Consider the following 25,948-nt stretch of genomic DNA (forward strand, 5'->3'; position numbering starts at 1 on the left):
GGTCGATTCCCGCACGTGCCCTGACCCGGGATCTCAACCTTGGGGCATTGGGATGACACTCCCACCAGCTGAGGTTCCCAGCCAGGGCAAACTCCAACTTTCTTTATGGCAACAGCAAACACTTTAGTTAAGAAAGACACCATTTGTAAGTTAAAAAACTTCAAAAAAGGAACCTAGAAAAGTCCTTCCTCGCCAGCCTGTGGGTCTGCAGCTTCTGGCCTTTCCTGGGTGCACCCTCCCTGGCTCCAGGCTTTAGAGCCAGGGTTAAGGGTCCCCAGGAAGTATCTGGTCAACGAGGGCCTCCTACTGGGAGATCTCCCAGCACCTGTCCCCTCCTTTCCCTGTACAACCCTTAGGACCTCAAGCACGGCTCCACACTGCTCCCTGCTCTCACGGACTGCGCCCCTCAGAGAATGCGCGCCCAGGACGGCAATGTGCTGGGTCCCTTGCCACCTGCCAGAGCCAGACCCAGTCCCGGGAGCGTGTCAACCGCTCGGGAGCACTGAACTGCATTTTGTCTTGGACCATCTCCAAAGGAGCCCCAGGGCAAGACCCGCCCTGCCCGAGTCCCTGGCCCCATGCAGTTGCGCTGACACAGCTCAGCTGGCCACGCACTCCTGGACGCCACTCCATGCGGGGGGCCACCTCAGTGTCTGGGGCTGGCGTGGGCTGCACCGAACCACACCGGTCCTGTCAAGTGGCAAGCCCAACCCTGCTTCCTGGGCTGAAGCACCTGCTCGACTAGGGAGTCCAGGGCTGGGCTGTGGTTCTGTCCACAGGTCACTCAGGAGCGGTCTGCTGGCTTCTGGGTGGGCAGCCGGACAAGCAGCTTCCCCCACGCTCATGTGAAGCAAACAGCAATCACTCCCCTTGGGCAAAAGGGGGAGAGAAATGACCCCAAGCAGCAAATGAGTGCACAGAAAAGCTCTCTGGTTCAAATTACTGGTTTTATTTCCATCTGTACCACTAGCCAGAGGGTCCAACAGATTGACCTCATGGATGAAGTTTAAACGTAACGAAGAAAGAGTCGGAGTATGTACACTGAGGAGGAGGAGGAGGAGGAGGAGGGTTTTCATACCAACGGTTCCTATTTTGCAGTTCTGAACAACAGAAGCCCCGCACCTTCCCCCCAATCTCACGTGCTATGAAGAAACCCAACTTTCATGATCCGCCACTTGTCCTCAGACAACACAGGAGATTCTGGCCACATGGTCACCCTTGCTCCTGACGTCCGGGGACGTTTAGAACGTAAAAGAACGTCCCCACGAAGCCCAGGAAGAAGGGGGACAGTCGGAGGGCGGACACCCAGCAGGCACCCAGCCAGACACGCAGGCCCTGCCCTCCTCCACTCCTTGCACTCCCACTAACTGGAAGTGAGCCAAACAGCTCGACAGTCAGAATGAAGAATGAACTTTTCACAGAAGAGGATGCTCCTTCAGCTCCGTTTAAAGTGAACTGTGCCAGCCCTGCTCCTTCAGAGGGAGGCTGAAGCCCATCATTGCTGCAACGCTGGAGGGCCTCCGCAGTGAAGGTGCAGCGCGCCAAGGCTGCTGTGTGGCTTGAGGCCTGAGGAGGGGTGCGGAGGTGGAGGCAGGCTGGCACCACAGGCCCCCTGCTGTCACCCCCCCAAACCCTGGGTGGTGAGGGGCAGCGCAGCCACCTGTAGGAGCCGATGCTCTCACGTGCCAGTGGAGGTGAGCAGAGGGTGCTAGCTGGGCCCCTGGGGAGGTGAGGCCACTGAGCACTGCCAACCAAAACCCACGGGGTGGTCAAAGCCCAAATGGCCAGAGGAGCAAATTCTGGAATGAATGTGGGGGGCGAGAAGGCCCAGCAAGGCCCAGCCGGCCCAGCCAGGCCTGTGGGCCAGGCCCTCTGACACCAGGGGCGGCTGCAGCTCGGGCGACAGCGCGGACGTGGGCTGATAAGGCCACAAACATTGCCACCGCCTTCCAGTATCCGTGCTCAAGCAGACGCTGGGCAGCGGGAGCTGAGGACCAGAGGGCACATGGCAAACACAGGATGGATTTTATCAGAGAAGAGTGTGTGCCGGACCACAGGCCAGGCCTGTTTGTTTACCTTGCAGGGAGGGCCCATGCCAGGTGGAGAACTCTGGGCCCGGTCAGTTCCTGAGAACAGGCGGCAACAGGGCAGGGTGGGGCAGGCACTGGGCCGCAGGCACCACGGACCAAGGGACCCTGACAGCACTGCCCTCCCGGGCTGTGGGCGGGCGGCGTTATTGCACATTTCTTCCTTGGGGCGGGGCGGCCCTGCAGGGGCTCTCCATGCAGAAGTCCCTGCGTGTCACTGCTAAGGTGTTGGCAGAGTCACAGTCACTTGACTCTTGGGAAGAAAAAAGTCCCGTGGTTGGTGCTTCCGGGACTGTGTCTGGCTTGGTCACTGTGTCGGGCAGATGCCTGGGACGAGGTAGCGTGCCCGTTGAGAGCTGTGTGGACCTGCTCACGCTCTGACCGGGGCCAGCTCCTTGAGGACACCGCCAGGAGGGAGCTGGGCAAACTGTCAGGGCAGAGAAAATGTCTTGGCGAATGTGCAGGTTCCAGAAAGACGCTCAAACCCTGGTTCTTACCTCCCAGGCACTCGGGCGCCGGGCCCCCGAGGAGCAGAGATATGCAGACCCTGCTCCATGGCATCAAGTTGGAGGTAACGAGAGACTCTCAGAGGGCTGGAAACAAAAAAGCAGTCTACGTGTCAGGCATCGGTTGTGAGACAGTCTTTGTGAGCTCAGGAGATTGGAGGAAGACACCCCACGGAAGGCCACAGGGCGGTCCTGCCGGCTGTCACTGTCTGTCCCTTCTCCTGGCAGTTCCCAACACCTCATATGTAAATGGGGTGGTAGCGTTTGTGGTTCATCTTCTTCCTGCAGGTCGGGCAAGTGTTAGCGTTCTTGAGGGAATCTCGGAGGCACTGGCTGCAGAAGACGTGGCCACACTCCGTAGAAACGATGACACGTCCGTTCTGCACAATCTAGGAAACAGAGAAAGCAACAGCCCTCACGCTTGCTTGTTGCAGCTGCCCCAGAGTCCCGCTGGCACCAGCCCTGTGGTGCCAAGAGATGGTCTGCAGGACCAAGGGCTCCCAGCAGTGGCAGCCCAGGGGGCTCCGGTCACCTGAACCGGCAGGCCTGGAGAGGTCATGGTTGCTGTGTGGGCACATGGGACAGTGCTGCAGGGCTCGGGCCACGCAGAACATGGGGAGTGTCTGCTGGGCCAAGACGGGGAACGTGGGCGAGAGGGAAGGCCGCAAGGCCCCAAAGCTAGTGCGCTCTCCCTTCCCACTGAGGCAAGCCAGCCAAGCACCAGCCCGGGCAGGACTGCGGAGCAAGTGTCAGGTGCCACCTAAGGAGAAGGTCCTCCTCACTCATCTGTTTGTCCCACAGAGCAGGAAGGTCACCGCTGGGCCTGCTTACCTCTGAGTACCCGTCCATGCAGATGGGGCAGCTGATCGTGCCGGAGGGCCTAGAACACAGTGTTCCCGTCAGTGCGCAGCACACTGCGTGTGCAGCCAGTCCCCTCCAAGAGCCTCCTCTGAGCCTGCCTTAGCCTGGGCTCTCAGGGACTCACAGGAAGGCTGGCTACCTCACAGGGACCAGTGAGGCCATGAGAACAAGGGGGACATTAAAAGGCACAGGCATCTAGGTCGACGTGTCTGCCCCACCCCAGCCTCTGCCCCTAGCACACCCAGCCTGCAGGTACCTGGCACCCCCTGGTCGCAGTGACGACAGCTGAGCCCTGTTCTGCACCAGCCCCAACTGCACCCAGCTGCCGGGGAGATGCTTCAACAACCCCTCCCAGGGCCCAGGCTCAGAGTACTGGCTAAAGGCCCAGTGTATCTAACTCCCTGCCCCACCCCTGTGGGAAATGGAGGAGGAAAAGGATCCCATGCCAAGGACCAAGGAGGTCCCCAGTGGCCAGAGGCTTCCTGGAGAGGGAGCCTGTCCCCAGCTAGGACGGTGGCAGCAGGGTGCTGGGCACGAAGGTACCTGAGTCCTGGAGATGTCTCTTCCCTGGCGTTTCTGGGAGTGTGTGCGGTCACATACACATCTCTGTCCCTGGACAGATCCTCGTCATCACTGCTCACCACACAGCTGTCAGCATGGTCCTGGCGCAGACGCCTGGCAGTCCTCCGCGGCCGCCTCCTTTCTGAGATGTGAGTCTGAACTCAGGACAGGGGCCGCCCCGGCCCACCACCCTCACCACCACCCTTCCTGCCATGGACAGGCCAATCCCAGACCACAGAGAGATTGGCTGCCATGCCCAGCTGCCCGCCCCCAATCCCCAGGAGGTCCTGCCCAGCCCCGAAGAGGCTCCCCTCATCTTGCCAGGAGAAGTCCATCCCTGAGGAGAGCAGATGCCCGAGCCATGGGCCTGCAGCCCATGCCAGGGGTGCGTTTCCTCCATGGGCACAGGACGGGCCGGCCAGCCTGACCACCGCATCATCACGGGTGTCCTCCTGCCTAGCCTTCTCACATCCTACTGCATGCCAGCTGTCCATCCAAACCCACGAAAAAGGGAGACCACTCACCGTCAACGATCTTTTAAAAAGGAGAAGAAAAGACAGAATCAGTTTGACATAAAATGTGCCGCATCTTTTGGGCACAAATGACAACAATGAAGCACTTATTTCACATGCAAAACCCCTAGGGAGTTGAGAGGGCTGCTGCCATGTGACCAGGGAGGTCCTTCCACCATCGGGAGCCGCCAGCTTCCTCTGCTGAGGACAGAAACCCCAGTGCCCCCCACCCACCGTGCTGCTGTGAGGACTAAGGGAGACAAGGCCTGGACCCCAGGGCACCAGGTACATGGAGCCCAGGACCAGCCCCAAGTCGCCACTGCCAAGGACGGGGCCCTGACCGGGCGGAGGGGCGCCATGCACAGACAGCATTAAGAACAACCAACACACAGAAACAGGTGTGCAGGGCTGGCTGAGAGCGGCCTGCACCAGGACCGAGGTAGATGCAGAAGGCCCACAGAAAACCTCCCCAAGACCTTGGCCAGGCCCTGCCTGTCCACTCAGAACTTCCACCAAGACCAACTCTGCTACAGTGGTTTCCAACCAGGTCACAGCTCTCTTGAATTCACAGCCTTGTGTCTTTGGGACCCGCCGCTGACACGTTCCCAGCATGTGGGCCTGGTTCCTTGGGAAAGCCTGCTGCCCTCTCCTTGGCTGACCAGGGCCAGCAGTCCCCATGCTGGGTCAAGGCCGAGACAACTGGGGTTACTCCCCTGTCTTTTCACGTGAAGCGCCTGCTGCCATGGATAACACCCAATTCTGCTTCGGAACAACCAGAGTGGCCTCGGTATTACCTCTACGGGCAGGAGTGGCTGTCCCAGGAAGCAGTAGCATGAAACCCCACAAGTGGGGCTACCGAAGGCGCCCGTCCCTAAGAGGTTGCTGAGTGTGACGATGAAACTGGGGGACAGCCAACCTCCCCATCGGGGTCACGTTTACTGGGATACAAGCATGGGTGGGCAGAGGTGCTGTCTGCATGAGGCCTGGCAGGTAGGCCGACGGCGCAGGGCCAGGTGGGGGCACAGGGAAGGAGGGATGCCACCAGCTCCCATAGCGTGCAGGGACTGGTCCCCACAGACCTGGTGCACACTGGAGCTCCACAAGCAGTGACCGGAGAGCAGGGCCCAAAAGAATGGCGCCCTGGCCTGGCTGTGCCACACCCTCCCCACCCCAACCAGTGGTGCTGTGACCGCAGGGCTCTGGGATGCCCTGCTCTGGGCTGCAGCCCCGCAGGTAGCATGGTGCTTGGCTGGCAGGAGACAGGCGGGAGCTGAGCCCTGGGGCTTCAGGAGCGCGGACTGCAGGCAGGAGCGCATCAGTGAGCAGGAGTGGCACCAACTCGCAGCCTCCCCGCCGGCTGGGAGGATATGAAGACACCAATGCCGCACCAGACGACAGCCACTCAGCAGCCCCCGCCTGAGCCGCAGAATCAGAAGGGCATCAAGCTGGCCCAGAGCCCCTCTCTCTCGGCCAGGGGCCCAACCCAGGCCAGAGTGGTAGGTCCGATGGGGAGACGCCCGGGGCTGTAGCTGCAGCTACGCCCGAAACACTGACCCCAGGCCGGCCCCCTTTGGGCTCTGAAGCACAGGGGAGCCTCACAGAGCCTGCCAGCGCTGACACGTACAGCACCGGCTGCTGCATGTCGGGGAGGATGAGCCCTTCTCCTAAGGACAGATGCCTGGCTTTCAAGGAGCCCCTGCAGCGACCGGCAAGACAGAGCTGAGCAGCAGGAGCTACTGGGGACCCTGGCACCTGCTGACCCCTGACATTTCTGAGGGTGCTCCCCAAACCAGAGTGCAGACAGCTGCTTGCTTTAGGTGACCCAGCAGTCACACATCCCGCAGTGACAGACACCACACCACGACAGCTCGCAGCACCCCCTGTGGCCCCAACAGAGTAGCGAAGGCCTGTGAGGAAATGTCCCTCAGAGCCTGAGCCCTGCTGCTTCCGCGACCCCGGCGGCTCCACAAGCTCTTCTCTCTTTGGCCGTGAGTACACCGGCTCACTCACTCTCGCAGTCACTGGGTGCTCCCCTTCGCCCCGCCTGTCCCTGCCTCCTGACAGAGACGGGTGGGGCTCTGTCCCCGCCTGTGGGCACTACAGTCAGGCAGACCCCTTCATCGGTCATGTAAATAAGCAGGCAGGAGGGGCGCGGACACAGCTCGACCCATCCTCACTGGAATGCCTCACAGAAACAGATGAAGGGTCCAGGAACACCAAACTGACAGCCAATCAACAAAGATTTGGAATTCACTGAGGGGAAACAGTCCAAGCAAATATCGTTTCCAACTATCCTCCCTGTCAACAGCCCGGTTTTCTAAGAGGAACCGGCCTCTTCCCACCCTGCACCAGGCCAGCTGGCCCAGACAAGGGCACGCGGCATGTGCTGGGGACACAGGCCAGAAAGCGGAGGGTGGAGACCTACGAGGCAGCTCCAAGCAATGGTGGTCTAGTACTTCTCACAATCTTACCACTGAAAACCACACACACGACAATGTTAAATAAACAGGTCTCAAAAAAAAAAAAAAAAAAAAAAAAAACAGCACTGGGTCAAAAGTAAAGGAACACAAAATCTTCTGGAGAACGGGGAAAAGGGGAAGCCTACCTCACTTTATAAAGATACCAACTCTGATACCACAACTCTATAAGGGATGTGTACAAAAGGAAAATCACAGACCAACCCGTCTCACTCATAGAGATAGAGGCAAGATGACATAGCACAAAACACTAGTAAGTGAATGTAGCAACATATGAAGGTAGTGACGTGACTGCAATATTGAACTGACGTGACCCCCAGGCCAACAAGTGAAAGGGAGGAAGTCATCACCGGACGGGAGGCTCTGAAGTCAACACAGAGCCCCCCGATGAACCGAGTCCAACGGGAGATGGACAGGAACTTCCCAGGACGGACGGAAGAAACAAACACCCTACAGCAGAGATCTTAAGGACACTAATGGTGAGACTGTGCGTGAATTCTTTCCAGTTCGGGGGGAGCCAAGAAGGTCACCATTTTCATTCACATGAAAAAGAAAACATTAAAAGGCCATTTTTCAATAGCAACCTAAAATAGCACGGACTGGGGATAAATCTAAGGAGACCTGCAGAACCACCAGGGAACATCAACTTCCCTGAGAGCATCTCGGGCCCCCCTCAAGCTGCACACAAAAGCCAGCTCATGTGGATTACAGGCCTAAAGGTGAAAGGCAACATAGTAAACTTGGAGAACACAGGAACGTGTTTTTCCTATGGTATGAGATTTGCCTCCAACAATCAATATTCGACCCTCTTAAAATCAAAAACCTCTGTATATTAGCCAAAAAGAAGAAAGGCAAGCCTCTGAGTACAAAACATAACAACAGGTGGCAGGCTCACGCTTAGAACTCACTAAAAAATTCCTCAAAAACAGGACAAGTAAGAAAACCAAATGGAAAAATGAGTAGGGAAAAGCCTCACTGTTAAAAAGACAAAGGGGATGCTCTGTTCTAGTTCAATTTCCTTGGCTATTTTTTAGAAGTTCTTCATACAATATGTACAAAAAAACCCTAATAATTCCAAAGGCACTTCCCCAAAGAGCAAGGGCACCAGCAACACACGAGAGGGTGTTCAGTCCCCACAGTGGTCGGCAGGCAGACTCCAACCGCCACGGGCTTGGCCAGGGCCCCACCAGCCGGGCTCAAAGTCAAGGGTCACGGCAATGAGATCCTCCAGCAGCGGCGTGAACACACCCTGGTGCAGCCTCTTTGGAAAACAGGACTGATTCCCCCCAAAGCAAAGGCAGACACACCCTGGGACCCAGCAGTGACACTCTGGGGCATGCAGTGCCTGCAAGAGAAGTTAGGCTGGACCGCTTTCCCTTCTCCTGGTCACAGCGCCGACGATCCTCAGGGACATGGAAACACAGTCCAGGTCACGTTTCGGAAGCCGCCCTGGCTCTGGGGGTTCCTCCCCAACAGGGCCAGCCACTGTCCGCCTGTGGACAGGGAGTGGGGCCCGGCAGCGGACCTCTGCTGTCTGTCTATCATGGGGGCCCAGCACTCCGAGCCCTGGAGAAAGGAAGAACTGAGTGCCATCTGAAGTGTTAGTCAGCGAGGAGGCTGCAGGTTTTAGCCAAGGTGTCGAATTCCACCTTTCCAGGACCCCTGGGCACCACAGGGACTGGCACCATGCTGTGTGACATACAGGCCTCATAACACTGACCAGGCCCAGACAGGGACCACTGCCAGCCACGCCCACTCCAACTCACCTCGAAAGTCCCAGCCTGTCTCCAGGCAACTGCTGCCCCTCTGTCAGGGCCAGCGACCCGAGCCCCCGTCCTAGCTGCAGGGAGAGCCTGACAGCTCAAGGAAAGGCCACTGCTTCTCCTTTACGATGAGGGGCGGGGATGGGACAACACGAACATGGACACATGACAGGATAGCCCGGTGCTTTCAAACCCAGTCAGAGTCTAACCCTGTAAGCCTCCACCAAACGCGCCCTGTACCCGAAGGTGCTAGACAGCTGCCAGGACAGGCAGGCCACCTGAGGATGCAGGTCTATTGGCCGGTAGACCCCCACCTGCAGGTGACCAGCCCAGGTCTCCCTCTCATGCTGCAGTCCCTGCCCGAGTCCAGACCTGGCACCACAGGAAGGGGGCACCCACAGCCTCCTGGGCAGCTTCTCCAGGAACTGGCAGTGCTGAGCCAGCATCCTGTTCTCCTGCCTGGAGGCGCACACCAGGTTCCTGGGCACCAGCCCAGTGCCAGGCACTCGAGGCCAACATCCCCGTTAGTTTCACAATGCCCGACCGACCCAGATGGCAGGCCTCCCGCTCCACAAAGGGAAAGAGCACGAGTCACTCGCTGGGGTTGCACAGCTAGCACGGGTTGTAGAGTCAGGCACTGAAGAGAGAAAGGCCCCCCCAAAGTATGCCCCCAGGGCTTCTGTGCCTGCTGAGGAAAGGTCAGGGGCACACGGGCAGCAAACCCACTACAGGGGACTTCCCTGAACTGTCTTCTGTCGTGGGCTCATCACTGAGAGCAAACCTCCACTGTGAGCAGGGCCTTCAGGGCTCGGTGCTGGCCAGGGGTCCCGTCAAGAACAGCCAACCGTCCCCTGCTCAGGGGACCACCTGAACCACTCCCCCACCCCCCAGCTCAGGGCTTACCACGACGGAATCGCTGTGCGTCAGGTCGACGACCACGGGCTCCAATGACTCACAGGTAAGGTCCACTATCTCATCTCCAGCTTCAAAACAAAGCATTTCGGCACACGTCAGGGGAGAGAAGGCACACTGACTTCACTAGTAAGGTGACGAGAGCTAGGCTTCTGGCCCAACCCCTGAAGGGCAGAGTGCAGAGAGCACAAGGACCAACCCCTTTCCGGGGGACAGCCACGGACACCCTTCCGAGTGCTGCTGAGTGGCAGCCTGTGGTTTGACAGGCACACCACTGGGGGGGGGGGTGCCTGTGCACATGCACACCCCCCCCTCCACCCCCATGGCCCTGCACTGTCACGTGGCTGGGCCTCTGTGCCCGCACCTGCTCCTTCACAGGGAGGGGCAGGGACGGACAGGGAAGGCAGCGGGCATGCTCAGCTCGGGGCCCTTCTCCTTGGGATGGGTGGGCCTGAAAGCTCTGCTCCCCACAACAGGGGAAGCTGGGGGCTGCCACCTGCCTAGAGACCTCAAGTCACACTCTGCTCAGCACCCCTACCCACTATGTTTTAGTGGGCCCCTAGGACCCAACACATCCCAACGGGTTGGGCCTGCCTGGCCTGCAGCTGGCCATAAGCCCTTGGGTCCCCTGCAGTGTCTACGTGAGCACAGGACCAAGAGGATAGGAGTGTGTGCCCAACAGCTCCTGGCACTTAGGACCCACGTGAAGGGTGGGGCACAACTCTGGTTCCACATGCCAACAGAAAACTCACACCCATGTTCTTCTGTTATTATCAACATCAGAAAATAGGAGGGTAGGATGTTCAGAAATAGTATTTGCTTAATATTTGGGGGAAGTGACTTGTAATATATTTAACATATTCAGGAAGTTTTATTTTCATCTATTAAAAGTCACAGGAATAAACACCACCCTGTATGAGATATGTCTGATATGATTTACATAAAAAGACCTAGTTCTTTTCAGAAGCATAGTCCACATGCTAATGTCCCATCATTTCCAGAACCCTCCTCTTTCTGGTATTTGGCTCTAACAAACAAAATTGAGACTCTCACGGGCCACCAGTGCCTGCAGCCCTGTGCCTTCCCCAGGCCCGAGCTCCAAGCCCTCAGGGAGACGCAGGGAGCAGCCCCTGCCCTGGCCTCTCCTGGAAAGGGCAGGATGCACAGGCCCAGGCATCAGCTTCGGAGCAGGCGGGCCAGGGTCCCAGCCTCTGGGCTTCCTGGGACTCGTGATTTGGGGTGAGAAGAGACCAGAGACAGTACTGAGAACCTCACTCTCTGAAGGCCCCACGAAATGTCTCTCAGGTAAGTTGCCTCTTGTTAAAGTTAGCTTTTAAGCAACATGGCTACTAAGAAAATCTTAATATATGTAGAGTAAAGAGACACCACTCAGGCCACTTGCCACTTCCCAGAGCAGCCAGTGGGGAAAAGTCTCCTGGCCTCTGCCTACACCAAACCCCCTCCAGCACAGGAAGCTCTGGCCACACATTTGCCTTCTTGGCCCATTTTCTGTCTTAATGAAAAAGAGAAGAGGAAAGCTGAATTCTTTACAAGCCCACAGAGACTGGAGACATGCTTTCAAATGGCGAAGTGGGCCTGGGGCAGTCTCCCCCTCCCCCAAGGCTGAGTGGTCCACCATCGAGCAGCTGGTTCCAACCTGTGGAAGCCCTGGAGCGACAAAGGGGCAGCTCTGCTCCAGGGAGGGGCAGGTGGTGACACGGGGGAGACTGAGCCTGTGTGGGCCGTGCAGAGGCACTGGTCCAGGCAGTTTAGTAGGCTGCTGTGTGGAGTGCCCAGTAAGGCCAAGGGCCAGGCGGGCACGTCCTGGAGGGTTTGTGAGCCACAGGGTGACATATGGACTTCATCCTGAGGGCACTGGGCAGACAGTGGGGGGCAAGCAGGGCAGAGACAGGATCAGCTCAGAAAGTAAGGAGAACCACTCCGACCACGGTGTAGAGAATGGGTGGAGGGAACAGGACTGGAGGCAGGTGACAGTGTAGGGGTTGGGCAGTCATCTGGGTAAAAAGGAAAAGAAGGAAAAAGAAAAGAAAAGAGAGACACTGCGTCAGACAGGCACCGCTCACCCTGTGCAGCCTGTATCACCACTGTGCCCTGCACACACGGCCTCCTGACAGCTCTGCAGCAGGCACGACTGTGTCTGGGCCCGGATGAGACCGAGGCACAGGACCGGGAGCCAGCAGTGTCAGGTGCCCGGCGGCTCCAGCGGTGCCGTCACGCCCGCCCACACCTTACCATCAAGATGTCCCCAGCAACCCTACCACTTTCCACGAGCTCTATGGGCTCCGTTTCTAGAGTCGTCTCGAGGGTGGAGGCTGCTTCCCGAGCTCGCTTTTGGGCTGGTCTGGAACTCGAAGCTCCTCCTCGACGCTTCCTCTGAGGGCCCCGGCACCAGCAGAGAAAACTCACGTTAGTCCTGACAACCGGGCTTGGCGGGGCTGCGAACAGGGTGGCCCCGAAAAAGGCCCCATGCACCAGGAAGGCAGAGTGGGGAACAGGCGGGACCTCCCAACACAGGAGGCTCCAGACACTGCACGTTTAGAGGTAAATCATCCAAAACACACAGTGAATACAATTTCTGGAAAGTAAAACTCGTTCTATCGACCCATCGGTCTGGCAAAAATACATGACGCATACCTCTGCAGAGGCCTCTGGCCCAGGTCAGGATTTGGCGGAACCCCACTTTCAACCACAGGGACACAATCTGTGTTTGGCCTCACTTTGTTTTCAGCCCAAAGACCTCCAGTGTCCCGTTTCTGCCCACAGGCCCAGGTCTACCTTGGGGAAATCTGGCCTGGGACCTCCTAGGATACATCAAGTGGGGTTCAACACTAACGAGCACCCCCCACCCAACTCAAGGAACCAGTTTTGTCAGCCTATCCCCAGGGCCACCGGAGAGCCCTGCCATGAGGCGTGGATGGGGAGGACCTTCAGGCAACCTTCCCTGGAGCCCAGAGGGTCCCAGTGACGTCTGGGCCGCACCAGAGCAGAGCTGCCTCTGCAGTCTGAGAAATCTCCCGACCACTGTTGCAGTGATGTGCCCGGCTTAGTCTCTGAGGGCCAGACACCTCTCGCTGAGGATCCTAACCGCTGCGCTCACAGTGGACGCAGGACTACACAGGGCGAAGACAGCAGAAAACGCAAAGCCCTGGAGCCCTAGTGTGCAAGCACACCGGCAGCCGCGCTGGGGGCACGGAATTCCCAAGCCTCAGCTGCTACCCCCGCAGCCCGCCCTCAGAACACCGCCCAGACATGGGCCGGGGCAGTGCACATGCTGCTCTACCTCCCAGGAGGCCCTGAACTGGGGCGCTGAGAAGCACCTTAACGTGCCATGTGGCATAAGGCAGTCACTCAGCCTTGAAAATAAACTCCTGAGCCGACAAAACTCACCGTACTCATGGTGCTCTCTGGCTGCAACCTACAGGGAAGGAAGCAACCTGAACCAAGGTTTGCAGGGACGTTCAATGTTCGATGGCTCACGGCCACTGCCTGCTCATCTCATCCTCTGGCCAGCACAGGCATCTGGGGCCACGCAGACTTCCCGCACCGTCAGGCTCTGAGGAACAAAGACATCAAGTTGATGAACATGCCACCTGCGCCTTCAACCACGTTCTGTTCCGCCGGTCACCAGCGGGGGGCACCGTGCAATGTGTCCTTAACCTCATGTTCCCCTTAGAAAGCAAGAACTCTTGCAGAATGCAGGGCCACCGATCTCAAAGCCCGTGACTCTGTCCCCATGCTGGATGTTGAAACTGTGATTGCTGCTGGGAAAAGACGAGAAAACCAAACTGCCACGGGTGACGGTACCCACTCCTCCCAATGGGAAGGGACAGAGCTTCCCTGGAGGGTGCAGAGCCACAGGCCCCTCATTCTGCCCATGATGTCACTGTCCTCCTCTGGACAAAAGGACTAGAAGCAGAGGAGACAAGGGCCGCCCACTGATTCACCTTGTGTGCACAGCTGAGTGGGAAGAACCAGGGGTGTGGCTGGGGTGGCCGAGAAGGAGATTCCAGGAAGGGCAGACAAAGAAGGTGCCAAGGCCACTGCAGAGTGAGGGGCCCTGGGTTTCACTGGGAGGAGGCAGGTAACCGCGGCCCATTTAATCTCAAGGAGGCAGTGGACAAGGGCGCGAATGAGGAGCCTGGAGCCAAAGCAAGGAGGTGGCTCTGCGGTGTCCCAGTCCCAGACGCCAGTGGTTTGGAGCAGGACACTGATTCTCAAACTCGGGCTGGCCCCAGGATCCCCTGGAGGAGCTTCTCATTAAGCAGGCCTGGGGTGGGCTGGCAACTGTGCGTGTCTAATGAGCTCCCAGGCAATGCTGATGGTGCTGCCTCAGAGGTCGCCACCCCAGCAGACCGAACACCCGAGGCACCCCGACCCTACTGCCCCCCATCTTTCTGAAGCACACAGCTGAGCACAATGGCCTTCCCCGGGCCCCTGTCAATGCCTCACTCCTAAGCATGGACCATGGAGAGGAGCGGGCCTTGCTGTCCAGACCCTCTGAACTCTCCCTGTGACCTTGGGCACCAACCCTCCCTGTGCCTTGCTTCCTCCTGGCTGCAGGACTGGCTGACGACAGGGCCAGCAGAGAGCAGGTGGGGCAGGGCACACGTGGTCAAGGCCATGGACTGGCGCTGCTGCTGCCTTGGCCAGCACCACCCACTGCATGGCAAGCCCTCCCCCCCCACTCCCTTACCTGCATGGCCCCTGCCCTTAGAACATGGCAAGTAAACCCGGCCACCAGCTCCAGCATCCTAGGTAATGGACGCATGCTACGTGCCAAAGGAACACAGAGCAAGGGGAGGCTGGAGAAAGTCTGTTCCCATAAAGCAGGGTTGTCAAACTCATTTTCACTGGGGGATACATCAGCCTCAAGGTTGCCTTCAAAGGGCCGAATGTACTTCCTGCTTCCCCAGAGCTTCCTCACTGCCATCCTCCCGCCCTTCCACGGCCTCCCACACCAAAGGCGTTGAGGTCAGCAACCCACCAATTCATTCCAAGTTTGTTTTTCTTTTGGGGATGGCAAGGGCCAGTGGCCAGCGGGCACCGGAAGCTGAAAGGCTGGCCTCAGGGGCAGGATTCTACCAGAAGGGGCAGTGGGGAGAAGGGGCATTCCCAGCAGACCAGTGTGGGACACGGAAGGGCTATGCGTAGCAGGGTCTGGGTCGCAGGAAAGGTCAACCTCACCAATCAAAAAGGCTCTGGGGTCCTGCCAGGCGCACAGGACATACCTCAGAGGCCACTGCCACTGTGTGTGAGGCACGCACTTCCCGACCCCATCACTCGCCACCCTCCTCTCACCAGAGGAGGCAGCAGGTTCTATGTGGCCACCGTTCCCCATGGGGAGCTAAGGATAAAACCAGGGGAAAAGGGACTTGCCCAAAGCCCACAGCTAGTACACATCACAGCCTAGGTTTAGAACAGGGCGCCTGGCACCAGAACCAGGCGTCTCCACGCACTGAAACTGGACTCGGGAAGGCGCGAAGGGGTGGGTGCTGAGGGCAGACGGGTCCGAGGGCGGCTGGAAGGCTCCGGAGAGACGGCTGGGGTGGGAGCAGAACTCGCAGAACGTGTGCAATTTGGAAAGTCAGGTGGAGGGAGGAGCGTATGGAGAGCATGAAAAGTCAGAAACGGAGCCTGAACAACCCGGGGGCACTGCAAGACAAAAGCAAGCCTCTCAAGAAGGAAGAAAACAGGCGGGGCCCTGGCTGGTGTGGCTCAGTGGGCTGAGTGCAGGCCTGTGGACCAGGTCGCCCCTTGGGGGCATACGAGAGGCAACTGATTAGTTTCTCTCACACACGGATGTGTCTCTCCCTCTGTCTCCCTCCCTCCCCCTCTCTAAAAATAAATAAATACCCTGGCTGGTGTGGCTCAGTGGGCTGAGCAACAGACTGCGAACCAAAGGGTCGCTGGTTCGATTCCCAGTCAGGGCATATGCCTGGGTTGCGGGTCAGGTCCCCGGGGGAGGTGGGGGGGCGAGGGGGGGCATGTGAGAAGCAACCACACATTGATTTTTCTCCCCCTCTCTTCTTCCCTTCCTCTCTAAAAATCAATAAATAAAATCTTAAAAAAAAAAAAAAAACCCACACAGGTGGGGCGCAGGCCAGGATGAGGCTGTTGAGCAGCCTCAGGAAGCTGGTCACTGGTGACCAGACAGGAGAGGCTCTGTACTGAGGGTAGAGCAGGGCTGCCTGGAGAAGTGACCCGGAAGGTGAGGCCCAAAATGAGGGGCTTCTTCAGGAAACAAAGCAGGTGGGTGGGGCACACAGAGGGCAGAAGATGCCCTAGACTGCCCTGTGTGGTGGCTGAAAGAACCCAGAACGGGGACTGTCAAGGGTCCTAGACAGAGAGGCCTCCTTCAGACGTGCACTCAGAGAGATCGTGCCACCTGTGTGCTCCGAGGGCCGATGGCAGATGGAGACCGTGCAGCTCTCCATCTCTCTCGGAGGTGGTGGCAGAGTCTGAAGGAGCAGAGGTGACCAGCTGGATGGCAGGCGGTGTGGGGGAGGCTGGTACTTGCTGTGCTCATACAGATTTCACAGCCCACCCCACCATCCCTGCAGAGTGCGACACGGGCACTCACTCGGTGCACGTGGTGTGGACCCGGTTGTGTGTGTATGTCACAGACCTCACGGGTGGAAGCAACCAGGCAGGAGGAAGCCAGCTGGGGAGATGAGGCGGACTCTGTGCCAGCATCTCACGGCACTGCTGTCTGGTGGCCCTGACCCAGGGGGCACACAGTACCCTCACACCACGCCAGGGCAGCCAAGCCCACCACCACCTGAGAACCCGAGGTCTCACTCCCCGCACGGGTCCCCAGGGGGAAGCAACGCTGACTCACAGGTGCTCACTGTGCGCTCTCCTGTGGGGAGCTGGTGTGCGCACACGCAGGCCCTCACGCCTGGTCACAACCCCACAGGAGTCCCCATGCTCTGGCCAGGGAGACCTTGTTATGCTGGCGTGGGTCCAGCAGGGAAAAGCCTAAATCCCCCAGGACCTCCTCAGGAAAATGCCCATTTGTGGGTGACTGATCAGCCTCTGACTACTCACATCCCCCCTTTCTAACCATAAACTTAGAATCATCCCCATGTTCTTTTAAGTACTTCCATAAGTGGAATTTCAAAATTAGGGTTACAGAACACATGTTAAAAGCAAAAATCTTGTAAGGACTGTTTTGTGCGGCGCTTGAATGCCTTTGGCGATGGACCAGTGCCCGGCCCAGCATGCAGTAGCTTTCATTTCGAAGCTTCTTGAATGGAACTTTATGTCACAGCCACATTAACAACTAGGCCTTCGCACTTACGAAACACAGGAGCCTCTGGTGTGTTATCCAAAGAAGGCGCGTGGCAAACAGCCACACCATGCAGCTGGCAGTCTGAGCCCAGGAGCCTGCCACAAATACTGGACCTCCACACCTCCGCTTTGCCATCTTTAACGTGGAAAACATCTCTTACCCTGCAGCTGTTCCGTGGGGCAGGGACGCTGAACGCAGGTGTTCAGGGTGGTCCCAAGCACCCTGCACGCACCCACCAGCTGACTAAGTCACCACTCCCACACAGGCACCTGCTGCGGTCAGGCACTGCTCCAGAAACAGAGTGGGGGCCTAGCGGACACTCACCAGGCATGTATTGTAAGTGGAAGGACTATCAGTCAATTAAGTAATGACGATGTGCTGTGCCCCAGGGGCCAGAAGTCGGGCTCTCCTTACAAGTCAAGTGTGGGAGCAAAGCAAACCTTCAACCCCAGGAAGAACTAGAACACGTGCCCCCAGCCCTTCTCCCAGGCGTTCACCCGCAAGGAGGCTCAGCAGCCTCGCCCTCTGCCCTCTCCTCGGGTGCTGCAGGGATCCGGCAGAAGCAGAAGGCAGCAAACTGTGCTTGGAGAGACAGTAACAGGTCTTTCACAGGTTCACCTTATGACCCCAAGGAAGCCACCAGCAGCCACCAGCATAGTCCCAGAGGCCTGAAAGGAGCTCCAGGGGCAAGGGCCTCACAGGTGCTCAGTGGTTCCCAGGCACAGGACCACGAGGGACTGCCTCCTGCCCCCACTGGAGACAGAGTGCAGCTGCCCGGCACGGAGGTTCTCTCCTTCTGCCTGAGGCTCAGGCCTTGAGCTGCGGGTGTCTAGAATGAAAATGAATGTCGGCTCTCCGAAAATCTACGTGAAAAATCAGTACCAATAAAAATGTTCTTCAGCATTAAAAAGAAATTTCGACACACGCTGCAACATGGATGAACCTCTTAGACATTATGCTGAGTGAAATCAGACACAAAAGGACAAATATTGCGTAATTCCTCTCACCTACCCAGAGCCAACCCAGAAAGTGGGAGAGTGACTGCCGGGGCTGGGGGCGGGGCTGCGTCTGGGGAGGGCAGAGGCGGGGCTGGGAAGGATAAAAGGCCCTGCAGGTGACAGGCAGCAGTGAATGCACCCCATGCCACTGCACACCAGAAGTGGTCCAAACCATCTATGTAATGCTGTGTCTAGTTTACCACAACCGTGAAACTAAAAATAAACTTCACCTAACACTCCTTTTCTAGACATTTTAAATAGACAGGTTCTGTCAAACATTCGGAAATGCTCTGCAGTGCGCATAGCCCCAGAAACCCCTGCAAGGTGCTGCCTGTGTCCTGGCCAGAGCCCCAGCCGACCTGGCTCCCCCACCCTCAAAGCAGCTGTTCTCATGAGGCACATGCTGGCTCACGAAGAACCCCTCCCATGGCAAGCTGACCGGTCTGTGGGTGAAGCCCTGCTGCCTGGGGAGGCACCTCAACACCTGACAGCCACGGAGCATCTGTCACTGTGGGGAAGGGTCGTCACAACTGGGCACCGTTGTGACACTAAACTCAGCCCATTCTGGCAGGGTGGGAGCCAGCTACCTAGCCCCCCAACTGCTGCTCTGGGGGGAGGGGGTTGTGGTTCTCTGGGTCACCAGAGGCCTAGCTGGGTGGCTTCTCCACCTCTCTGATCCCCAACTTTTAGTTTTCTCTTAGCCATGGTGGACTGGGAACTGGGGGGCTGGTGACACAAATAAGGCAATTCCTGGGGGCCAGGAGCAAGGGTGATGGAACGGAACCCTAAGAGCCCTCCACCAGAGGCTGAAATGATGCCAAAGACCAAGGGGGCAAAGCAAAGTCAGGTGCGGAGGCCACCAGCAGCCCCCACCCCTCCCCAGGGTCAAGACCACAGCAGCCATGAAACTCAAAGGGGGCAGGCACACTGCGTGGCCCAGCAGAGCACCGCACCCACAGGAAGGAACGCCAGCTGCGCAGCTGAACTGCTTCTACAGTGGTGAACCTGGGACGGGTCAGGGTGGGGTGAAATGGAGGGAGTTTAGAACCACTACAAATAGCCAAGGCGCAGGCCTGGGGCAGGGATGGGAGGTGTGTGATGGTCAGAAGCTTACAAATGAGATTCTTTGATCTATGCCTCTAAGCAGGAAGCAGCTACGTAAGGCCCCCACAGGGGGACTCCTCATTAGCATGGGGGGGATGACTGGTCTTTCCCGTCCATCCCCAGGCAGATGCACCACAGGCTGGCCAGTGAACAGGTGCCAGCCATTGAAGGGCCACCAAACCCCACAGTCTATGGGAACTAATCTGGGCAGTGGGACCCCCAGAGCCGGTGGGCAGCAGCAGAGGCCCGAATGCAATGCAGATGCTCCTCAGCAGTCCTCAGCTCCCACCAAGCACCCTCTAAGGCAGGGGCGCTCTCATACAACCAGAAAAGGCAGACTGGAGCACTAGGAAGACCTTGAAGTGGGCCCAAGGAAGCTAGAGGCGTCACAGGGTAGCTACTAAAAAAAAAAAAAAAAAAAAAAAAGGCCGGCCCCCCAAGCCCCAAGAGTACTGCAAACGTCCCCAAACGATCACACCCATGGCTTCATACCGTACAGCCAACCTCCCCTCCCTCACCTACCTGGCCTCATCTGCAGTGAGACTGTAAAAATCACCAACCAGTACAAAACCCCCCACAAGGCTTATGGGAAAAAATGGAATTATGGGTCCAACACTCAACAACTTTGCCAATGACACATACAAGGTGAATGGTTAAGAAAGGCACAATTCTACAATAACCACGGCACTTTCCCAGTGGCACCCCCGTGAGTGGGCGAGTCACTGGGAAGCAGGTGAAGCTCTGACAACAGGTGTGCATGGGCGTGGCCCAGAGCACACAACCAGTCGAGGTGGCTGGTGGGTGCCTGAGGTGTGGGCAGTCCGAGGTGCGTGTGGCTTGGCTCAGCTGAGTTCAGTCTTGTGTTCACCTAGTAGTGGGTCGGCCAAAAAGTCCGATTCGTCTTTTCCGTAAAATAAGAGACACTTTTTCTCTTTCACCAGTAACTTTACTCATTCGGATATTTTGCCTATGCTGGCTGTCTCCCACTACTGGCTTCTAGTGGGGAGAGGCTAAACACCTTCCAGTGCACAGACAGCCCCACAGCAAAGGATTATTTGACCAAAATGTCAACAGAACCAAGAAACTTCGCAAACCACTTTGACACGTTCAATCAGTCACAGCACCTTCTCCGTACACTGCACAAATCTTTTTTTGCATTTCAGTTTTTACCTTTCTTTTCTCTTTTAAAAAAGATTTTATTTATTTATTTATTTTTGGAGAGAGGGGAAGGGAGAGAGAGGGAGAGAAACATAAACGTGTGGTTCTCTCTCACACGTCCCCAAGTGGGAATCTGGCCCATAACACAGACATGTGCCCTGACTGGAAATCAAACCAGAGACCCTTTGGTGCTCAATCCACTGCCCCACGCCAGCCAGGGCAGTTTTTACCTTTCTTGAAATACTTAAAGCATATTACACCAAAAATGTTGGATATTTTCTTCCATCTGCAATATTAAAATGGCTGCACAAAAATTCGCCCATCTTAATAATTTCTTAAATGCACACTGATATGACAGCTGTCACAATACAATCTAAAAAAAAAATGTTTCAAATGAAACTAAAGACAACTAAGTGCTACTAGAGCCATCTTATGGGGAAAAACCAAAACGAACTTTTTGGCCGTCCCCATATACGGCGTCATGTGCAGACTCAAATCGCCTGAACAAGCACGGGGAGCAGCGCTGACTGCTTGGCTCCAGGCATCCCGCTGGCGAGCCCCCCACTCCAGGCTTTCCTGACACAGCACCCACACCCCACCTTGGGGAACTCCTGCTCACCCTTCAAGGCTGGCCTCAAAGGCTGCTGCCCTGACTTAACCGCTTCTGCTGCTGCACTCAGGTCGATAAACACAGCTCCAAGTCGAACAGTTTTCCCAGCATCCCTACTCTTAGCACAGCTCTTGGCACAGACATGTCAGCAAAAGGTCTTTTCCCAATAAAATTAAATTACCAAGCTCATTAGAAGAGATGGCTCAGTGTTTCGGGCATGGGGGAGAGGATGAGTGGGGGACACGGAGCCTTACACTGCAAGTAAAAACAGTCACCACCAGGACAGAAGGGGAGAATCAGACAGATGGTCATGGGGCGAGGGGGCAGGGAACTTCTCTACAAGGCGGTTAAACATCAAAAAAGGTGCTGGAAGTTTAATTCTGCAGCAGAACTGCAGAAGCAGGCTGAAACGAGAGGCGAGGTGCCGCAGACAGAGAAGTGCCTGCACCCCAGGACCGCCACCGGCCTGGGCAGGGACTCCTCAGGAGCAGCAGGCTTCAGGAACACCGTGCAGTGGCTGAAAATTTGGTTTCATGGGACTTTCTTTTATCAGACCTCTCCTGGACAGATGTTACTTCAAACAAAGGAACATGAGAGGAAAAGCGACCCCCCCACTTTGGCCTCCCCGCTGTCTGAAGCTACTGGAAACACTGGCTGTCGCTTCCCCACTGCTGGACAACGTGGGTGCTGAGGTCTAGCAAAGGGAAGACAGGTGCCTGAGCCGAAGGCCCAGAAGCTAGGTGGGCCTGCTTGTTAGCCGTGTGACCCAGAGCAGCAACTGCCGGACCCCCGGTGCTTCGGGACGCAGACGGAGCTCAGCACATCGCCAGGCAGGCTGGGTCACCAGCGACGCGACAGAGCACAGGCCCAGACAACTGTGTCCATTCCCAACACCAGGAAGAACTGCAGTCACTGTTCCAGGACAGGAATGTGCGATCTGTTAACAACGGCCTTTAGCAGACGCTCTTTCATTTTAAATTCGTGCACGTCAGATAAGTCTGTACATCCGGCCAACTTATTCGTCATCTGGAGGTATCCGTGTGGCTACCCCAGGAGACCACGTGGTTTAAAAAGAATATTCCAGCAGAGCCAATAGTCACCATTTCTCTTTTGCACAGATGACCCTCATTTTAACGCCTTCCCAGGCCTGTCCTACGCTGCACGACATGGCGCTCCATGAAGTGCCAACTCTGGTCACACCTGGAAAAACCTCTGGCAAAGGAAGTCCAGACCCCAGGAACGCAGCCTCCACCCCAACCCCTTGTCTCTTCGCGCCGGTGCTCTGGGCCTTCCTCCTCAGAGAGGAGACCGCCAACGCCTTGCTCTAAACTCGCCGAGTCCTGCTGGGGAATCACTGATGAGAAAGGACCAATCAGAAGAGCACACTGAGTGTACATGAGTCCCATCTCAGCACGCCAGCCCTGCCGTGTCCTCCAGGAGTCTCCACGTCCTCCAAAGGTTCCGAACTTGGGGACCAGGAAAGATGCAGCCAATGGTCTCACAGAGAGACAACGGAGCAACACTCAGGGCACACCAGGCCACGTGCACCCAGCACGCAGACCAGCCACCCTGTGCACGGCCTTGCAGAGCAGCACCTTCCATGTTCTCCAGCAGCCCGGGGCAGAAGCCCCTGGGCGAGGGCATCGCTAACAGTCCTTCAGGGAAGAGCCGGTCAAGAGCTGCGGATCCCAGCTACTCTTTCCTCACCCCCTTCCCGCAGCCCAGTGACTTCTCTGCAAGACACATCTAACCCTGTCCCTTCCCTGCTTACAAGTCAGTTTAGTGACTGCCCATCTGGCCTTAAAATAAACTCTGAATTCCCCCACGGGGAAGCACACCAAAGACCTTCTGTGACCTGGTTCCCACTCACCCCTCCAGTCCCACAGCTTGACGATCCGTATTTCCGCCTCCCGCACCCCCTCTCGTGCCTTCCACCATCACTGCTGGGCCCCCCAGGGCCTGTGCCAGGCTTATTTTATTCCCCGCTGCACCCCGAGCAGAAAACTTGGCACACAGTAGACCTCAAACATGTGCTGATTGGAACATTAAAGAATGCAATTTTTAAAAGAAAAAAAATCTTTGAATCAGAGTTGGAAGCTCAAATGCAGGCAATCCAAACAGCCTGTAACACAATTTTCTACTTGAATGTTCCCATTTCACCTCAAACTCAAACATACAATCAAAGCCAACATGTCCCCCCCAAAACAAACAAAAAAGGAAGAAAGAAAAGCCCTTCATTACCAGAGGTCCCCAAACTCCTGGTCACTGAATTCGAAGGCCTGGTCCTGCAGTCTACCAGCTGGCCGTGTGAGTGACCTTGGGCGGCCCGAGCTGGCCGCAGGGCTGCAGGGCTGCGACCCCGAACCTGGCTCCGGGGACTGGATGGGCGCAGAGGCAGAACAAAGGTGTGACTGCGAACATCAGTGGACACGCTCAAGGATAGCACAAAATCCACATCCCCACAGAAACGGTCACTGCGGGCTCCCGCTGCTCCAGCCCAGAGCGCTCCCCTCCTCTCGACGGGTCAAAGGGGGACGGGGGCATTCCCCGCAGTTTCGGGCCTCAAGCCTCGGCATTAAGACGCTGATTAACCTTCAGGAACCGGTCTACACGCGCCCAGGGGGCGGGCCTGCGCCGCAGCAATCAACCGACCGCCGACGACCGGAAGCTGGGGATTTACTAAGCTCAGGCCCTAGCTGGGCGCCCCCAGTGCGGGCCCCCGCCCCCTTCAAGCCCAGAGGAGGCGCGGGGGATCAGCCTGAGCACACAAAGGGGGCGGCGTCAGCAAAGAACAAAAACCTTGCCCAGGTCTCCAGCGAACGGCCCGATGCCCCTCTCCCCGGGCCGCCCCGCCCGACTCTCCGAGTGACCTTGGGAGCATCCCTGCCCCTCCCAGCCTCAGTTTCCCCGCTCTTGCTGCTGCGCGCACCCGTCCGCTGCCCGCCCGCGCAGCCGAGACGTACGGTGAGGCCGCCCCACTTTTGTTGCCCGCGCCGAGCTGGGCTCGTGCAGCCGCGCGGACAGCGGGCGGAGAAGCCGGTCCCGCGGTCCCGGGGAAGGCCTGGCCTGGCGTCAGGGCCGAAGAGGGGTCGACCGCGCCAAGGCGGCTCCCGGGCCGCAGCGTCCTGGCCTCTGCAGGCCGCGAAGCCACCCGTACCCGGTATCTGCCGCCCTGGCCTGCTGTTCTCTCCCCGCGAAGCCTGGCTTTACTTGGGGCTGGTTTGGTCTGCTAAGCGCCGCAGCCGAAGCCTTCGAATCAGGAAGCACCTTCGGAAGCTGCTGAGGAGAAGCACTCCAACAAGACGCCGCCGCCCCAACTGCAACCCACTTCCGCTCCGGAGGCCTCAGCTCCGCCTCCCCAGCGTTTCCATTGGCTGCCTCCGCCCCAACTCCCCCGTTTTACAGAGTCGAGAGGGTATATTTTCAATTCTATTAGAGGAGACAACCGTCTATTACCACTTTGAAACGCGGCTTTTTCCGGCCTCACTCGCTCTCGCGAGATTAAGCTCTCGTCTCCTCGCGAGATACGTGTCGGCGCCCCTGGTTCGCCCGCAAGGCCTCTCGGGAATTATGGTCCCCAGAATAACAAGGCCGCCGGCCGTCGGCCGTTGCGGAGTTGGATGTCAGTGCAGGCCAGCCCTTCCGTGGCGCTGATTCCCGCCCGACCGGTTCCGCTCCCGGCCTCAGTTTCCTCGTCTACTAGTGAGGCCTTTGTGAGCAATGTTCCCGGGGAAGCCGGGCCTGAAGCCGCAGCTCCTCCAGAGAGCCCGCGCCCCGACGTGCGGGGCCCTGAGCCAGCACCTGTCTCCAGGATCCTAGACAGCCTGTCCCAGGCTGGCAGTGGAGACCGGAGAGAAGCACAGCCCGACCCATCGGCGAGAACCCGGAGGAAGCGCCTTCGGAGCTGGGAACTGAAAGGACTCGAAGAGCGTTCCAGAAGAGGGAGCCTGGGTGGGGAGAGATGGGCTGGCACGTCCGGGAAAATGAAGGCCGCCAGATGTGCACAGAGGTAGGGAGCCGTGGGGGCGGGGGAGTCGAGACTCAGACCTTGGAGGTCGGCAGCCTGGCCCAGATGCTAGGTTGAGAGTCTGCATTATCCCCAGGGCCTTGGGTGCCAGGGAAAGGAGGGCTGAACCCGTGGGGGCAGGAACGCTCTTGCCCAGGCCTCTCGGAGGTCCAGCAGAAGCATGGAGCTCTCAGGGGTTCCTGGGGCTGGCAGTGGAACTCCAAAGGTCAAGAGGGCGCCGGCCTTGGATCCCTCCTTCCCGAGTTCAAATCCCAGCTCCATTGTTTAAGCGAATTTCACTGTTCCCTCACCTGTCCTGTGGGGATAATACAGGACCGACGGCCGAGGAAGAAGGTGGAGAGCTGGAGGACCCGGCCCAGGGGCTGCTGATGAGCTCCTTTTATTCTAAGAATACCCGGCTCTCAGGCCTTGGCCATCATCTCTGGCCCCAGGCATCTCCAAGCAGCGAGGAGGTCACTCCCCCCCGCAATGTGCCTTGGGATGAACAGTTCCCTCAGAGGGGGTCTTGAACCCAAAGGATTGGGTCTTGTTTGGGCATGACTAAGCAGATCAAAACCAGAGCATTAATGTTTTTGTGTTGCGTTTACAAGCAGTCTCTGGGTTGGACATTTTATGCAAGCAGAAGGGAATTTGGCATGGCAGAGTGTCAGAACAACCTGATTCCAGTGTGAAGTACGTAGTTGAGTTCGTAATTTTGATAGTGATTTTAAGGTGGAAGGTATAAGATTTGCCACAGCTTGTAATCATGATTGGAATAGCATTAAAGAAAACTTACAAGGCTAAGAGGAATGCAGACATTTAATACATCTATAGGAATTCTAAAATACTTGACAAGGCAGACAACTAAATGCTAAAAAAACCAAACTCAGATTCTACGCATGTGAATGCAGTTTAAATGTTTGGGGGGTTTCAGGTTATTGAGTGCACTGTACGTGACTGATCAAAGTGACGGCTAAAGATGGCCAGCTTTATAAACAGATGGGTGATTTGGATTTCACAGCCTCAGGAAAAGCTACAAATAGGGTTTTCTATTTGTAGCTCTTGTACATGGACGATGTGA

General features: G+C 57.3%; 1 protein-coding gene across 1 annotated transcript; it reads right to left on the reverse strand.

The window, feature by feature from the left end:
* Positions 1–928: 928 nt before the first annotated feature.
* RNF4 (ring finger protein 4) lies at positions 929–24,224 on the reverse strand. Its single transcript, XM_024573689.4, has 8 exons — positions 24,019–24,224; positions 13,088–13,253; positions 11,959–12,073; positions 9,671–9,750; positions 4,540–4,549; positions 3,998–4,157; positions 3,425–3,473; positions 929–2,982 (listed from the first exon to the last, which is right to left on the reverse strand). The coding sequence occupies exons 2-8, from the start codon at positions 13,094–13,096 to the stop codon at positions 2,833–2,835; spliced, it is 573 nt and encodes a 190-aa protein (XP_024429457.1). The 5' UTR covers positions 13,097–13,253; positions 24,019–24,224; the 3' UTR covers positions 929–2,832.
* Positions 24,225–25,948: the final 1,724 nt, after the last annotated feature.

This window comes from Desmodus rotundus, chromosome 4 (assembly GCF_022682495.2).
Source record: "Desmodus rotundus isolate HL8 chromosome 4, HLdesRot8A.1, whole genome shotgun sequence".
Lineage (NCBI taxonomy): Eukaryota > Metazoa > Chordata > Mammalia > Chiroptera > Phyllostomidae > Desmodus > Desmodus rotundus.

Bases quoted from the DNA above. Each gene is read 5' to 3' on its own strand.
- RNF4 (XM_024573689.4), bottom strand. The intron at 9,751-11,958 runs GTAGGGTTGCTG...TTTGTTTTGAAG, and splicing joins CATAGAGCTCGTGGAAAGTG to CTGGAGATGAGATAGTGGAC. The intron at 3,474-3,997 runs GTACCTTCGTGC...ACTGTGTTCTAG, and splicing joins GAGACATCTCCAGGACTCAG to GCCCTCCGGCACGATCAGCT.